Source organism: Xenopus laevis, chromosome 5S, assembly GCF_017654675.1.
Source record: "Xenopus laevis strain J_2021 chromosome 5S, Xenopus_laevis_v10.1, whole genome shotgun sequence".
Classification (NCBI taxonomy): domain Eukaryota; kingdom Metazoa; phylum Chordata; class Amphibia; order Anura; family Pipidae; genus Xenopus; species Xenopus laevis.
This window is the reverse complement of record NC_054380.1, coordinates 122087413-122100886: the sequence shown is the minus strand read 5'-3', so window position 1 is coordinate 122100886 and position 13474 is coordinate 122087413. Positions and strand designations below refer to the sequence as shown.

At 34.9% G+C, this 13474-nt stretch overlaps 1 protein-coding gene across 17 annotated transcripts in view; it reads left to right on the top strand.

Moving 5' to 3' along the window:
* The window catches only part of LOC108718228 (myelin transcription factor 1-like protein), a 311370-nt gene extending 300407 nt beyond the window's left edge, over positions 1-10963 (top strand). For 14 of the 17 annotated variants that reach the window (XM_041565032.1, XM_041565041.1, XM_041565044.1 and 11 more), the window contains 4 exons: positions 2151-2254; positions 4681-4740; positions 6069-6212; positions 8176-10963. In XM_041565032.1, coding sequence (XP_041420966.1) covers positions 2151-2254; positions 4681-4740; positions 6069-6212; positions 8176-8316 — 449 coding nt within the window. In that variant the 3' untranslated portion in view covers positions 8317-10963. The remainder of the gene's footprint in view (positions 1-2150; positions 2255-4680; positions 4741-6068; positions 6213-8175) is intronic. The other 3 variants (XM_041565040.1, XM_041565039.1, XM_041565036.1) reach the window with 1 other exon arrangement.
* The last annotated feature ends 2511 nt before the right edge of the window (positions 10964-13474 follow it).

Genomic DNA, 13474 nt, shown 5'->3' with positions numbered 1-13474 from the left:
TTATTTGTGGATAGGTGACAGAACATGCATTCTGAAAAGATTATGAAACTCACAAACATGCCTGTTATTGTGATATAAATGTTAAAGAGCATGTAAAGGTAAAAAAATAAAATCCCATTTTTATTTCTTTAATGAAAAAGAAACCTATCTCCAATATACTTTAATTAAAAAATGTGTACCGTTTTTATAAGACACCTGACTGTATGCAGTGAAATTCCCCCTTCATTTAATGCTGTGGATAGAAATTGTCAGACAGTCCCTAACTGCTCTGCAGGGAAACAATCATACTTATGAACAGCAAGGGGAGCCCGTGCCTTACTTCCCAGCCATGCAGAACTCAAGCAGCTTTGTTTGTTTCTCTGTGGAACAGTCAGCGACTGTGTAGAGATTTGTATTGTATTTTATTTTGGCTTTACAACCCCTTTACTGTTTCCAACTCCAGCTGCAGGGACAAAGATCATGGAGTCCAATTTAAACAGATTAACTGGGATTCTCATTGAAGGATTATTTTGCTGCAGCCACTGTTTCTGCAGAGTTGGAGAAAGTTTGTATTAAACAATACAAAAACTATAAAATCCACATGATTACATGACAACACAGGACCCAGTGCAGTCTGTATATTCTGATTATTAATCAGTCTTGCTGTATCGGCTTCTGGCAAATAATGTTTGTCTTGTGCTGTTTTTATAATTTATGATGATCCCTAAGCAGCAGCTGAGACCACACTGAGCATGTGCGTAGGCTTGGTCTTGCAAAGATGTTTAACAATGTTACAAGATGGTGACCCCCTGTGGCCAACTTTGAAAGCATAAATTATTTCTTTAATTAGGCTTGTGGTGCAGTAAGTTCATGTTAATGTTTAGTATACAAAATACAGCATTTATAGCATTATTCTATTTTAGTCTTTACTTGCCCTTAAAGCACATCACTATCTTACTTTGATTAAAAGGCAGTCAAAGCCAGAGAAATCATTTTGCATAAGGTTTACTGACTTGGTGTCAATTACACAGTGTATGTGTCATTGTGTAGTTCTTGACTTGCCTATTGGCCAACATACCCATGTGATTCCCACTCATATGATCAGCAAGTGATCAAAGAAAAGAAAACAATTGTAAATGGTTACATCTTCTGGCTGTCATAGAAAGTAAGGATTGTGTGAACCCAATTTACAGAGGCTTGAGACCCAACCATTAAGAAAAGATATAACTGAAACTGATCTGTAAATATATACATGTGGAGGCCTACTTATTAGAAGAAAAATTTGAGTGGTTTTAGAGGTTTTTAAAATCACAAATGAACTAATTTCCACAAATGCTAGTCATCTATCGAAAGATTCAAACTGAAAAAACACAAACATGAAATAGATGCAGAAAAGTTGCGACAACATTAACTTTTTCGACTTGTCCATGGTAACTGTGCCAAAAACGGTGCCAAAAACATACAAAAAGCACAAAAACCATGAATCAAAGAAAGATCTTCTAGTTGTAAAAGGGACATCTGCCATTGATTTCCCAATGATATCAACAGGTTTTAGCTGGAGTATTTTCAGATTCAGAATTTTGCAGTTTGGTCGCATAATAAATTGTTTTTTTTAGAGCAGCTCCTTCTAGACGCATAGAGATGTCATTAGTTATAATGGGTATTAATTGAAGTTACGTAAGGAAAATTAGTTTAATTGCATGACCTCTATAAAACATCCAAATATGTTAGTGTGGCTTCTAATATACAGTACTTACATTTTACTATAGGGGGTTCAGTATTCCATATAGAAATTCCTACTTAAACCATGGTTAAAATTTTAGAAAAGATAAAATGGTCTGGAAATAAATAGTTCATTTTACTTTATGGCAAAATTTCTTATGTTTAACAGTTTACATTTACATGAGCTACTACTGTATGCAGCCACTTTCCACAACAGTTTTGTATAACCATTAGATAATCAAAGAGGATAAAATACAACTAACGGTATAGATGCCCCTTCGGGTGTGGATTATTTGTTGTCATAATCTCTCATTAAAAATTAATGTATTTTCCATGCAATCCTCTACACACTAAATGGAAAAGAATCAAAGTGGAGAAGATCGGATGGCTATCAACCTAATAAATCATTCAAAATGTCACTACTTCAACTTTTTATTTTCATCACTCAGGAATTGAAAATGATGAAGAAATAAAACAACTGGATGAAGAAATCAAAGAGCTAAATGAGTCTAATTCCCAGATGGAGTCTGACATGATTAAACTCAGAACTCAGGTAGCCATTATGTATTAACATGTTCTCCTATAATATTATTTCAAATGAACAGTATTGATATTATCTTAGACTTGTAAAGTCTTCCGGAAGCTAACATAAATGCAAACTACCTCCAAGATGCCACTAACTTGTTTTTAAAAAGCAAGGATAAAAAAGTCTAGAAAAACTTTTATTCTCATACTCACCCATACTTCATGCATGCTCAATTCATAATTTAAAGATAATTTCTTATGATGGTCAAATGCTGAAGCCCCATCTCTGTTCTTAACATAACAATGACATCCATGTCTGCAAAATGTTATCTCGAGCTGTCAAAGTGTGGGGGGGTTGAAATTCCTCTATTAAATTCTCCCCATGACTTCCATGAAAATCTAACTTATCTAAGAAATAAATAATAGGGGACTGTACTGCAGGATTACTGCTGAAAGTACAGCTTTACTGCAATCCACACTATAGGGCAAATTTACTAAAGGACAAAGTCGCTCGTGAAAATTCGCCAGAAATCCAATCCGCAGGGGCATCACCAATTTACTAACAGGCGTAGAGGAGAATTCGCTAGTGAAAGAGTTCATTGCTAATAAAGTTTTGTGCCCTTTAGTCAGGTGAATTTTCACTCAAGCAAATGACGACTATTCCTCAAATTTACTAAAGTCCAATTTTTCCATTGAGCTACCCTTTTCGTCAGAGTCTGCTTCGCCACCTTAGACCTGGCAAACTGATAAGATGAAGCTACAGTACATCCTCCTCAATCTTATGTCAGTGACATAATATCCTCTATGCCGAAAAGTCATAAAAGAAGTAAAAAAGATGATGTTTTTTTAATATTTTAAAGTGGGGATTATGTTTAAAAATTGTAACTGTTAAATATATATTTTTTAATTTTTTTTAACTATTTGAAGCTCATGAAACGTTTGTTTTAAGGTGCGCTCATGTCAAGGACAATAGAGGATCTTTTTTGTCTTTATTTTGTTTCCTTGGACATTTTTAATAATGTGGCCACTTCAAGCAATTTTACCAACATCACTAATAAAGACAGAAAACTGTATATATGACCTATATGTACCCGCCTTATTCAAATTGACCAAATGTAAGTGCGTAAACCAAGTTTCGCTAGGCAGAAATGAACGATAGCTTAAGTTCACTATGAAATGCTCGCGCTGACAAAGTTTCACCAGCGTTCGTCTGCCAAGATGTAACTTTGCATTTTGATGAATTAGCATATACACTGCAAATTAACATCTGACAAAGTGACGCGAAGTATGGCGGAACATTCCGAGGCAAAAATTTGCCCTTTTAATGAATTTCCCCCTATACATTTTGAGTGTTATGTCAGTTATAATTCTGTTGTTTTATATTATTGAGCATTAGTCTAGTGCAGGACTGTTGTCACCCCCTTCGTTTTTTACCATAAAACATTACCCCCAATATATCTACAAACTCTAAATCCCTTTGTAGTTACTACAACAGGAGGTGAACCTGGAATATTCCTGCTAAATCCATCTTTTACACATGTTTGTTATTGTTATAGAAAAAGACTGACTTTATTTTCTTTGTTTCAAAGAAATGACCAAGTAAGAAAATGCAACAATACTGAAAATTCAAAAAAATTGTGTTGGCCAAAATGATCAAAAACCATTGTCATCAAAGACCTCTTTGAGAAGCAAGCACTAACAATGCTTTGTGTGGTGCATGTGCATGACATGTCCAAGTTACATCATTACAGTATGTGACGCATGCAGGCGCATCCGTAATTTGTAAATACCGTTTTCTGTGGCCACATGTTCATGTTGGCTGCATGGTATTCATCAACCAAGACATCAACTCTTATATCGTAATAGGCTAGAATAAAACAAATACATGGAGGGTAGGGGTGAGGATGAGAACCAGCTAGTTACCCTTTGTTATTCCCCAGTGTTACATTTAATTGTGTGGCACTACATACGTGAAACTAGAATGCATTATAGCTGAACCTTTATTAACACGTAAACATGTTTCTTCAATGAACATTAACCATTCCAACAAAATAAAAATATTTGGATTATGATATTATCTTGGGAAATTGTCGAAAGACGTTGGGATTCAAATGAAGTCAAATGCGGAATGATGTTTTTCTTTTTTGTTTGCTCTTATTTATTTTAGATTCTAGTAATTCTGATTTTACCATAAAAAAGAGGTGGAATTAAAAACACAAACATCATTGAAGAGTATCTTGAAAAAAAAAACTAAATGGCATTCTATTTTTAATGCTGGGCAGGGCTGGATGGCATTAAAGTTAGACCAGCCAATCGGCTATTCTAACAGGACATCTAGCATCTCCAAAACATGTTTCTTATTCATGCACCTACATTGTTTTGCTCATTGGAACCAGTTCCACCTCTTTTGCCTCATTCTCTGCCCCCTTTTCAGCTTCTGCTCCCTCCCACTAGGTACTGGACGAGCGCCCTGTTGCTTGCCAAGAACCCTGTGTTGATGAATACCAATTTCATGTAAGTTACACGGGAGGGGAGGTTGTGTGGTTTTTCCATGTAACTTACACGAAATTCAGCCTTTGAAGAATAAAAGTTATTCATAAACAGGCCATGATTTTGTTCTTTTTTTTTTACATCACCTAGATCAGTACCACTCAATATCACTAGAGAATATTAGAAGATTGTCACTTTTAAATAGCAGATTCATTTTTAATCAGTCCTGTCCAATTTCTCTGACCATTTTCGAAAGGACGTTGTTCCTCCCAAGCTGGGCAGCACTGATGTAGGATCAGCATCCCAAATTAGATACAATTCTCCTCCCAGTAAAAGCAGGATAGTAAAATACATGTCTCTTAATAGAAGAACAATTCTCAATTTCACATAGTATAAACACATTGCAAAGAGAATCATTATGTGAAAAAGTATCATAGGCAGCAATATTATTTTAAAAATGTTACAGACAAAATTTTCAGATAATCGGCAATATAAAGATAAGGCATCAGATGGATACAAAATGTAGTGGATATTTTAACATTAGAGGGTAATTAGTATAATCATCCATAATTACTGTAATGAAGTGGAAGGGGGGATAGTTAGATTGTTAAATAAATAACAGTAAAGTCTAGCAACCCTCTTTAGATTTACATTTAAAAAAAAATGTTATTGTAGGAAAGTTGATAGGCTTTTTGTTTCATTTTGAGGTGTTTAATTCATTTATAATAAAGCTATATTTTTTTATAACAGCTACCCACCATAAATGTAGCTGCACATGACTGCACACTAGTGATGGGCGAATTTATTCGCCAGGCACGAATTCGCAGCTAATTTGCACGATTCGCCACCGGCGAATAAATTTGAGAAGCGGCCGTTTTTTTGGGGAATACATTCGCGCAACGGCCGTTTTTTTGGCGAAAATTCGCCAGCATTTTTTGGACACCAACACATTTTTGCCAAAAAAACGGACGCCGGCGTCAAAAAAATGAGACACCGGCGCCGTTTCGTGAATTTTTCGGCGAACCGAAACGACGCAAATTCGCCCATCACTACTGCACACGCTACACACATACAAGTTTAGCTTAAAACTCAAAATTCCACAAAATGCACTAAAAAAAAAAGTAGCCTATGGGGTTATCTGACAGTTATCTGTAAAGCCATTGTTTCTATAACAAGCATTATTCAAGGCTTGTAATATTTTCCTTCAGAATACCCAAAAAGCATGTTCACATAAATTAACAAAATAATTAGACATCACACATTCACATTTGCATTAATGGCCAATTTTTACAAAACGCATGCTGTGATAACGTTTGTTATATTATTGTTTTGCACATATTTGCACCTTTTAGATCACCACCATGGAGAGCAACCTGAAGACAATTGAAGAAGAGAATAAAGCGATCGAACAGCAAAATGAATCTCTTCTACATGAGCTGGCCAATCTCAGCCAGTCTTTAATTAACAGTCTAGCTAATATCCAGCTGCCCCACATGGTAAGTAGTAGAGTGTAGTATTATCACTATCCTATATATCTGTTATCAAAATATACAAAGTAACCTATTATATTATTTTATACATTTTTTTATCTTCCTTTACAACATTCTCATGTGATATATTAGAAATTTGACAAAGACTTTTGCTTGTTGAAGAGAATGCATTAACCTGAACATACAATGTAGAACCAACCTAGCACTTTGTTAAGGCAGTGGCATAATTAGAGTGCACTGGGCACCCCTGCAAAAATTTTTTAGAGGGGTCCTGGCCCCATCCTCTTAACTCTCCTGCCCACTTCTCCTGCCCCATGTCAACCTGCTTCCCCCTTCCACACTGCAGGTAAGAGAGTAAAAATTATTAATATCAGCATTATATTTTGGAGTGGTTTAAATTGTCCTAAGGGAAAAATAATTAATGTTAAAATTTCTTAACAATGCCTTCCTTTTGTATCTCTCTGCCTTCTTCAGCTCCTGTATTTTGCCTTTTTTTAGTTCCATTGTATCCTACGCTCCACAAATTGCTATCTAGCTTAGTTAGCACTCTTGTAGGGCAGGAATATGTAGAATATAGGAATATGTAGAAAAATGACAACAAATTCATGGCTTTTGCTACCTTAACATAGTTTAATATGGCTTATACTGCACTAGTGGTTCTTGTCTTTTCATGTGTACAGTGTAAGAGCTGAAAGCTATTGACAGCAGCAATTTGTCACATAAAGAAGAAAATCTATGGAAAATATTGTATATAAAACAAAATAGGGAAAGGGACTTTCTTATGCTAGGCACTAAAATAAATAGGAATGGTAATATTTCAGACAGCAGCCTTTCCCTTCCTGTGTTTCCCTCTTGGTGGTAGCAATATGGAATCACCAGTAATACTTCCGTTATTATATTAAATTGGATCCTCCACCCTTCTACATTTCTTTATTTCCTTACTTTTTTAAATATGTATCCATTATGAGTTTACATATAACACTTACTTTACTTCTTGCCATTCAATTCACCATTTTTTAAAGAACAAATTTTGTTTGAATTAATGACTAGTAAGCTACAGACATCAGGAGCTACAGTAGGAAACTTACAATATTGGTCAGAGATGTCTGTTAGGAAGTCTAGCCAAATGTGTCCTTCCAAAGATCTTTTTGAGTTCCCTAACCTGCCCATTAGTATTGTAGGTGTGTTTGGGTGACAATTGTAATATAATGATACTCAAATACATTTCAAATCACAATACTATGAGCTTGTGCCAACATGGTTTTATGTGCAATAGATTTGCCAGACTAATATAATTTAACAGAAGCCTAGACATTGGGATGGCAGTGGATGTGAACTGCTTAGATTTTGTTATAGCATTTGATACAATACCATACAGAATGTTACTGATTAAATTAAGGAATATTGGAACATTTATTGTACTTAGAGAACTGGCTGAACAATATATTACAAAGAGGAGGTGTAAACTGCACATTTTCCAAAAAAGGAATGGGACAGCTAAATTATAAGAAAGGAACTGAGTTTGTTTTCTAGAGAGAAGACACTTGAAAGGGGACATGATAAATCTTTGCAAATACATTAGAGGACATCATATACAGGAAAGGTAAGAAGCCACCCGTTTAGATTTGAGCAACTGGATTTTCACTTGAAGCAGTGCAAACGGCTCTTTAGAGTGAGGGCAATGAGGCTGTGGAATTTCCTACCAGTTGATGTTCTGATGGCAACTTCCATTACTGCCTTTAAGGATGGCTTCTTGGATAGGCATAATATTCTGAGCTAAAGAAAGCAAAGGGCTAGAGTTAGTTCTGTATATTTAGAGTAGTAGAGTAAGTAAATAAAGAAAAAAAAGCTAGACAGTAATGCATTGACAGCCCTCTTCATCATTATTAATGTAAATAATAATAAATATATGAAATACACAATATATAAATCTAATGAATCAGTTGTTTATGGCTTACATGTCTTACAGGATCCAATCAATGAACAGAATTTTGATGCCTACGTGACCACTTTGACGGACATGTATACAAACCAAGATCGTTACCAGAGTCCAGAAAATAAGGCGCTGCTGGAAAATATAAAGCAAGCTGTGCGAGGAATACAAGTCTGAGCAGTTGTGTTTTGAGGAAGCGTCTGCTTGAAAAAAAGAAATCAATAAATACGGTTGCCTCTTATTTTCTGCTGCTGTAATTTACCTAAAAGTGTTATATATCTATTTCATTTTGAAACAGTGTTATGCTTACAAGACTTCATGATGATTTTATGTCTTGCTTTCAAAAATAGCAACTGCTGAATAGTTTTTGAATACATACACATTTTGTACGTTTTCATAAAAGCTGACATTGTGTGAGATGCCATGTAATGTTTATAGCTGCTAATGTATGCACATTTTTTGAGGTAAATATATTTCTGAACAAAACGGTAAGCTGATGAAGAGAATCAGAGTGTAGATTTTTTTATGCTTTGGTGCATCGATGATTTAGTATTTTGAACTGAATAATACAAAACAGCTTTGAAAGGTACTGTATCCTGCAGCCACTTTCTAGACACTTTCCTTGGGCCTCAGGCTGTGGGATTTTATGAGGTTTGAGAAATACACTTGGTGCACGTATTGTTTCACAACAAGAATTGATGTGAAATGCTTTATTTTTTAACAATGCTTAAAATATAAGCTGGGACTTTTGGTTTCAGTGGTCAGCGTGTGGCTGGGGTGAAATCAATGAGTTTTTTTTAACTCCATGGAAAGGACGTTGGATAGTTGTAAATTACGGAAAAAAAAGGTTACATTGCTGAAAAACAACATCAAAGCTCTGAAAACTTGCGTGGAGAATCAAAGCAGCTTAAAAGCACTTTTCATTCATAAATGAGCATAAGATGATCTAAAACGGAACCTCCCATTGTCAACAGGATCTGTCTCAGAACACAAGCGGACAATGAAAGTATTCCTACTGATATTTTTCAAATAAACTTTGGAGAAATAGCCACTAAATCACCCTTTCACTCCAGAATTGATTCGTTTTCCCTCAGAACTGCCTGGTAGTAAAATGCCCTTGTACTGGATTCCTGCATTTTTGATTGAGGATCAAAGACACTATTTTTAATACATTTTTTCAGTTGGCTTTTTTTTCATTCTTCTTTTATTTATTGGAGGTTTACAGTCAATGCAAAAATGATCCCTGGAAAAATGTTATGGTAAATTTAAAAAAAGAAAGTTGTTAAAGTTAACCTTCAACTCATTCCTTAATTTAATGTAACGAATAGTTTAATATTTTATTTATTGTTTTAACATTTTATTTATTGTTTTAATGTTTTATTTTTAAATATGATATCAGATTGTTGTTTAGTTGTTTTCATTTAACTTCTGTTACAATTACAAATATCAGATGGCACTTACTTCTTTTTTTTATCGTTCTCATTTGTAATGAAGATTTTTCCGCATTGTTTCTTTTCTTCCAAACAACTGCACTATATGTATGCATATGACCACTTTTAAAGTCATGTCAAAGATGTATTGTGTTTTTAAGGATGTCAGTTACTTTCAACATTGCATATCTTTTTTTCCTTCCATGTCTTGATGTTATGCAGAAAGTACAATGTACTTTAGAATTTTGCTATGAATAAAAAAAAAGATGGTTTTTAAAAAAAGAAAATAAAAAAAAAATATTTTTAGCAGAATAGGACTTACAGGGTCATTGTCCCCACAATGTGCCAGTTGACGTTTTGCACTTACCTTGTCCTATATATCCATAATATATGGAGGTGTGCAATTTTTTGTGTCAATAGCCTTGTGACACTAACTCTGAACAAATTCTACTAAACGCCATTATGGCTATCTCAATAATATCGCTAAGGGAGGTTACAGGGATATCAGAACAAATATTCTAATACAATACTCAACCTCGGTATATATATGTATAAATAAATGTATATCCCAGCAGCACTTTATACTATTCACTGTACAAAAGCTTACAGTTTTCCATGAGGACTTTCATAACTAGCTGGGAAAAGATTATGTAATTACCTTGGGCTTTGCAGTACCTTCTCTGTAAAGAACCATCTTTCTGTTGTGCTATTAGGTGTAGGCCATGCTCAGAAATGCCTTTTTCGAAAAGCTGACGCAAGGTGCTTGATGTTAACCTTTTGCCATATACATGTTGTACATTGCCCTAAACTCTTTTAGGGCTATCATTGTTAATAATGGCATCTGCTTTTTTTCACTGCATTGTGTCTGCAGCTTCTTTGCCAATATAGTAATGCTTTCGGTAGAGTAATAGTATCAGTTTGGAATATTATTGTTATCACCTACGTACAATGGAAAGGGATTTTAAGCACAAACCTGCTGCTCATCTAACGGTGGTACATAATATGGAATCAAAATTTATCTGTGACTATTATATAGGGATCACAAAAGTGTCACATATTAGAATGCTGACCTTTCATATGGAATTATTGTGAGTCATCGAAATTTATTTATTATAACTTATGGTTCATATTCATTTATCATTTAACTTAAGTAATCATTTATTAAGACAAAATTTTGTATAAACTATTTATTGTGCTCTCTGTGGAACTGAAGTTTGATTTATTTTTGTACTACACGGCATGGATTCGTTGACGACATTTTAATTTTGCGATAAATGTGTGGAATCACAAGTTGCAGTGATACTTCATTTTTAAATTGTGAACTTTGTACAAATTTTGTCATGCTGGATGTTAACACATCTTACTCTAAATAAAAAAAACAAAATGTGTTGCCACATTTGTAGCTCAGAGGGTCTGTGATTTTTAATGTTCTTCCTTAAATGATGAAATGTTGAGCTGTCTTTTTATTTATTTTTAAACAATATTTATTGCAGTGGTATTTCCATAAAACCATAATCTTTTCATGTTTGGAGACTGATCAATGTTTTTTTTAAATTAAGGCTGTGATTTTTTAATACAAATTTATATCATAGGTTCATATTTATATTTACATATTTAAAGGAGTATAAAAGGCTTAGTGCACTTGGGGGTGCCAAAAAGTAGGTTTGTATTGTATTGACTTACCATAAACCCCGGGCCGGTGCTCCTATCAGAAGAAAACTGCACCTTGGTTATACCAGTGTGCACCACAGAGCAATCTTCTTCCATCTTTCTCTATCTTCTCATGGCTGCACATGGGCAGTAGAACGAAAAGCCGAACTTTAACTAAAAAGTCGGATATTTCATTCAACTACACATGCGTCTGCCACTGGAAATTTGAGGAAAGAAGAAGACGGAAGTGGATCGCTCCGTAGGTGCTCACTGGAAGAACCCTGGGTCGGTGCAGTTTTCTGCTGATAAGCAGATAAGCCAATGCAATCACTTGGAGGTGCCTAACATTTGGCACCACCAAGTGCACCAAGGCTTTTCCTTCTCCTTTAAGATGAAGATTTATGAAAGCCTGTTTAGCAACCCACAAAGGGAACATGCATCTGTTCCTAGACCTAGACCCTTATCTATTTTTTTTAAAAATTTTGCCCTCCTTAAAATTAATTTGAAAGCTAGTTGGAACCGATAGTTTGATTTGATGCTTTGATTTGAATTGGACAGAAGTTATCACTATGATTAACACCGTTAAGGCCACAGGAAATGCCAAAGGATTTTTTGATCAAATTACTAATTCAGATAACCGATGATTATTTAAGGCCTCTATATGCATCCCAATGTATCCTGTGACTCCTCTGGTTGGGTCTCAGTTGTTTAATGGAACACTAATGGAACACAGACTGGGATAGATATAGGGGTAGGTACAATAGGTAGCAGTCTAGAGTGCATTGCTCAGGGGACACAATTCAAAATTCTAAAGTGAGCTACTAGTGAGGAGGGTGATCAAATGACAACTGGGAGGGTAGGATTGGAATAGGATGGGTGGGGAGGTGCACAGCAGTGGGAGGGGGATGCAAAGAGTTGATAGGCTGGTGGGGCACTGGACTAAGTAATTTTGCTGTTGGTGCCAGTGCTACTTGACCCAGCTTTGTTTCCAGAAAACTGAAGAGATAAACAGTGGTACTGGCATCATGGGTTGTACATTACAGAACGTTCATGATCTGTACTCATACTTCTTATGGCAAAGTAAATTAAACAAACACATAATTAATTACCAGTTTTTACCTGTTTGATATATTCTGCCCATTAAAAGCTTAATTCTGTTGTTGTTTTTTTTTTTAATAAGAAGCATTGAAAATAGATTAGATTCTGCAGTCAGGTTTTTTTTATGATTTAAGATCACCACAGATTAGACATTTGTCCACAGTATCTTTTGTGCTCCCTATTTCATTTTCAGAGGTGACACTTCCCTTGGTGCACGGGTGTAATCTGACACCTGCTCTGAGTGACTTTACAAACCCTACACCCCATCACAAGACAGCAAGAAAAACATGAAAAAGTGTAAACAGTACAATCTTGGGTTATCTTCATTTCAGGAATTCAAATCAGACATTCATTTAGAAGTTTTAACCAAAATGTCTCCAAAAGTGACTTTTTCTAACATGAAATGTCAGATATTTGTGAATGTTATGTCAATGTTAGATTTGTTTTTTTAGAATTGTAGAATTTTTTTTAAATCTAATTTTATGTTTCTCCTTTATTTCCCTTAAATGTACAGCAGCTTCATCAAATTTTCTTTTAATTCATTATCTTTTTGAGGTCCACAACAGCACTGTTACAATTGTTGGTAAGTTTTGTATTTGTGCAAATATTTAGGTAAAATTACATAAGAATGAGGTCATTTTAAAAAAACATAAGAAACAAAGGCCAACCGATTAAAGAGTTTATTGACAGCTGATTGGACAACCTTTGGCTTTCCTTATGCTATTGATTTACAATTGTCACCACCGCATTTAGGTATAGATGGATATTGCAGAATTAAAGGCTACCTTCTTTGAGCTGTACTCGCTGTTCTCAGTACCATTTTTCATACAATTAATATGAAATTCAAAAAAGGATTAGGATATTAGACAAATCATAATATAAACAATCAGATATACGCAAGTGATTTGTTAACAGGATACCATATGTAAATCATCTTCCACACCACAGTATTCTCTCTGCTCCGAGTGCCCATGTTACTAAACCAGCTCTCTGTATGGACACAAACCACAAACTTAGGAGGTAACATTCTACACACTTATACACTTAACGCCTTATACCTACCATCTGCACTATGGCATAAAGTAATTACAGCATTATTTCCTATTGGTTAAATACCTGTACATGCACCTTCTTAATAGACAAGAAGCTGTAGGTGA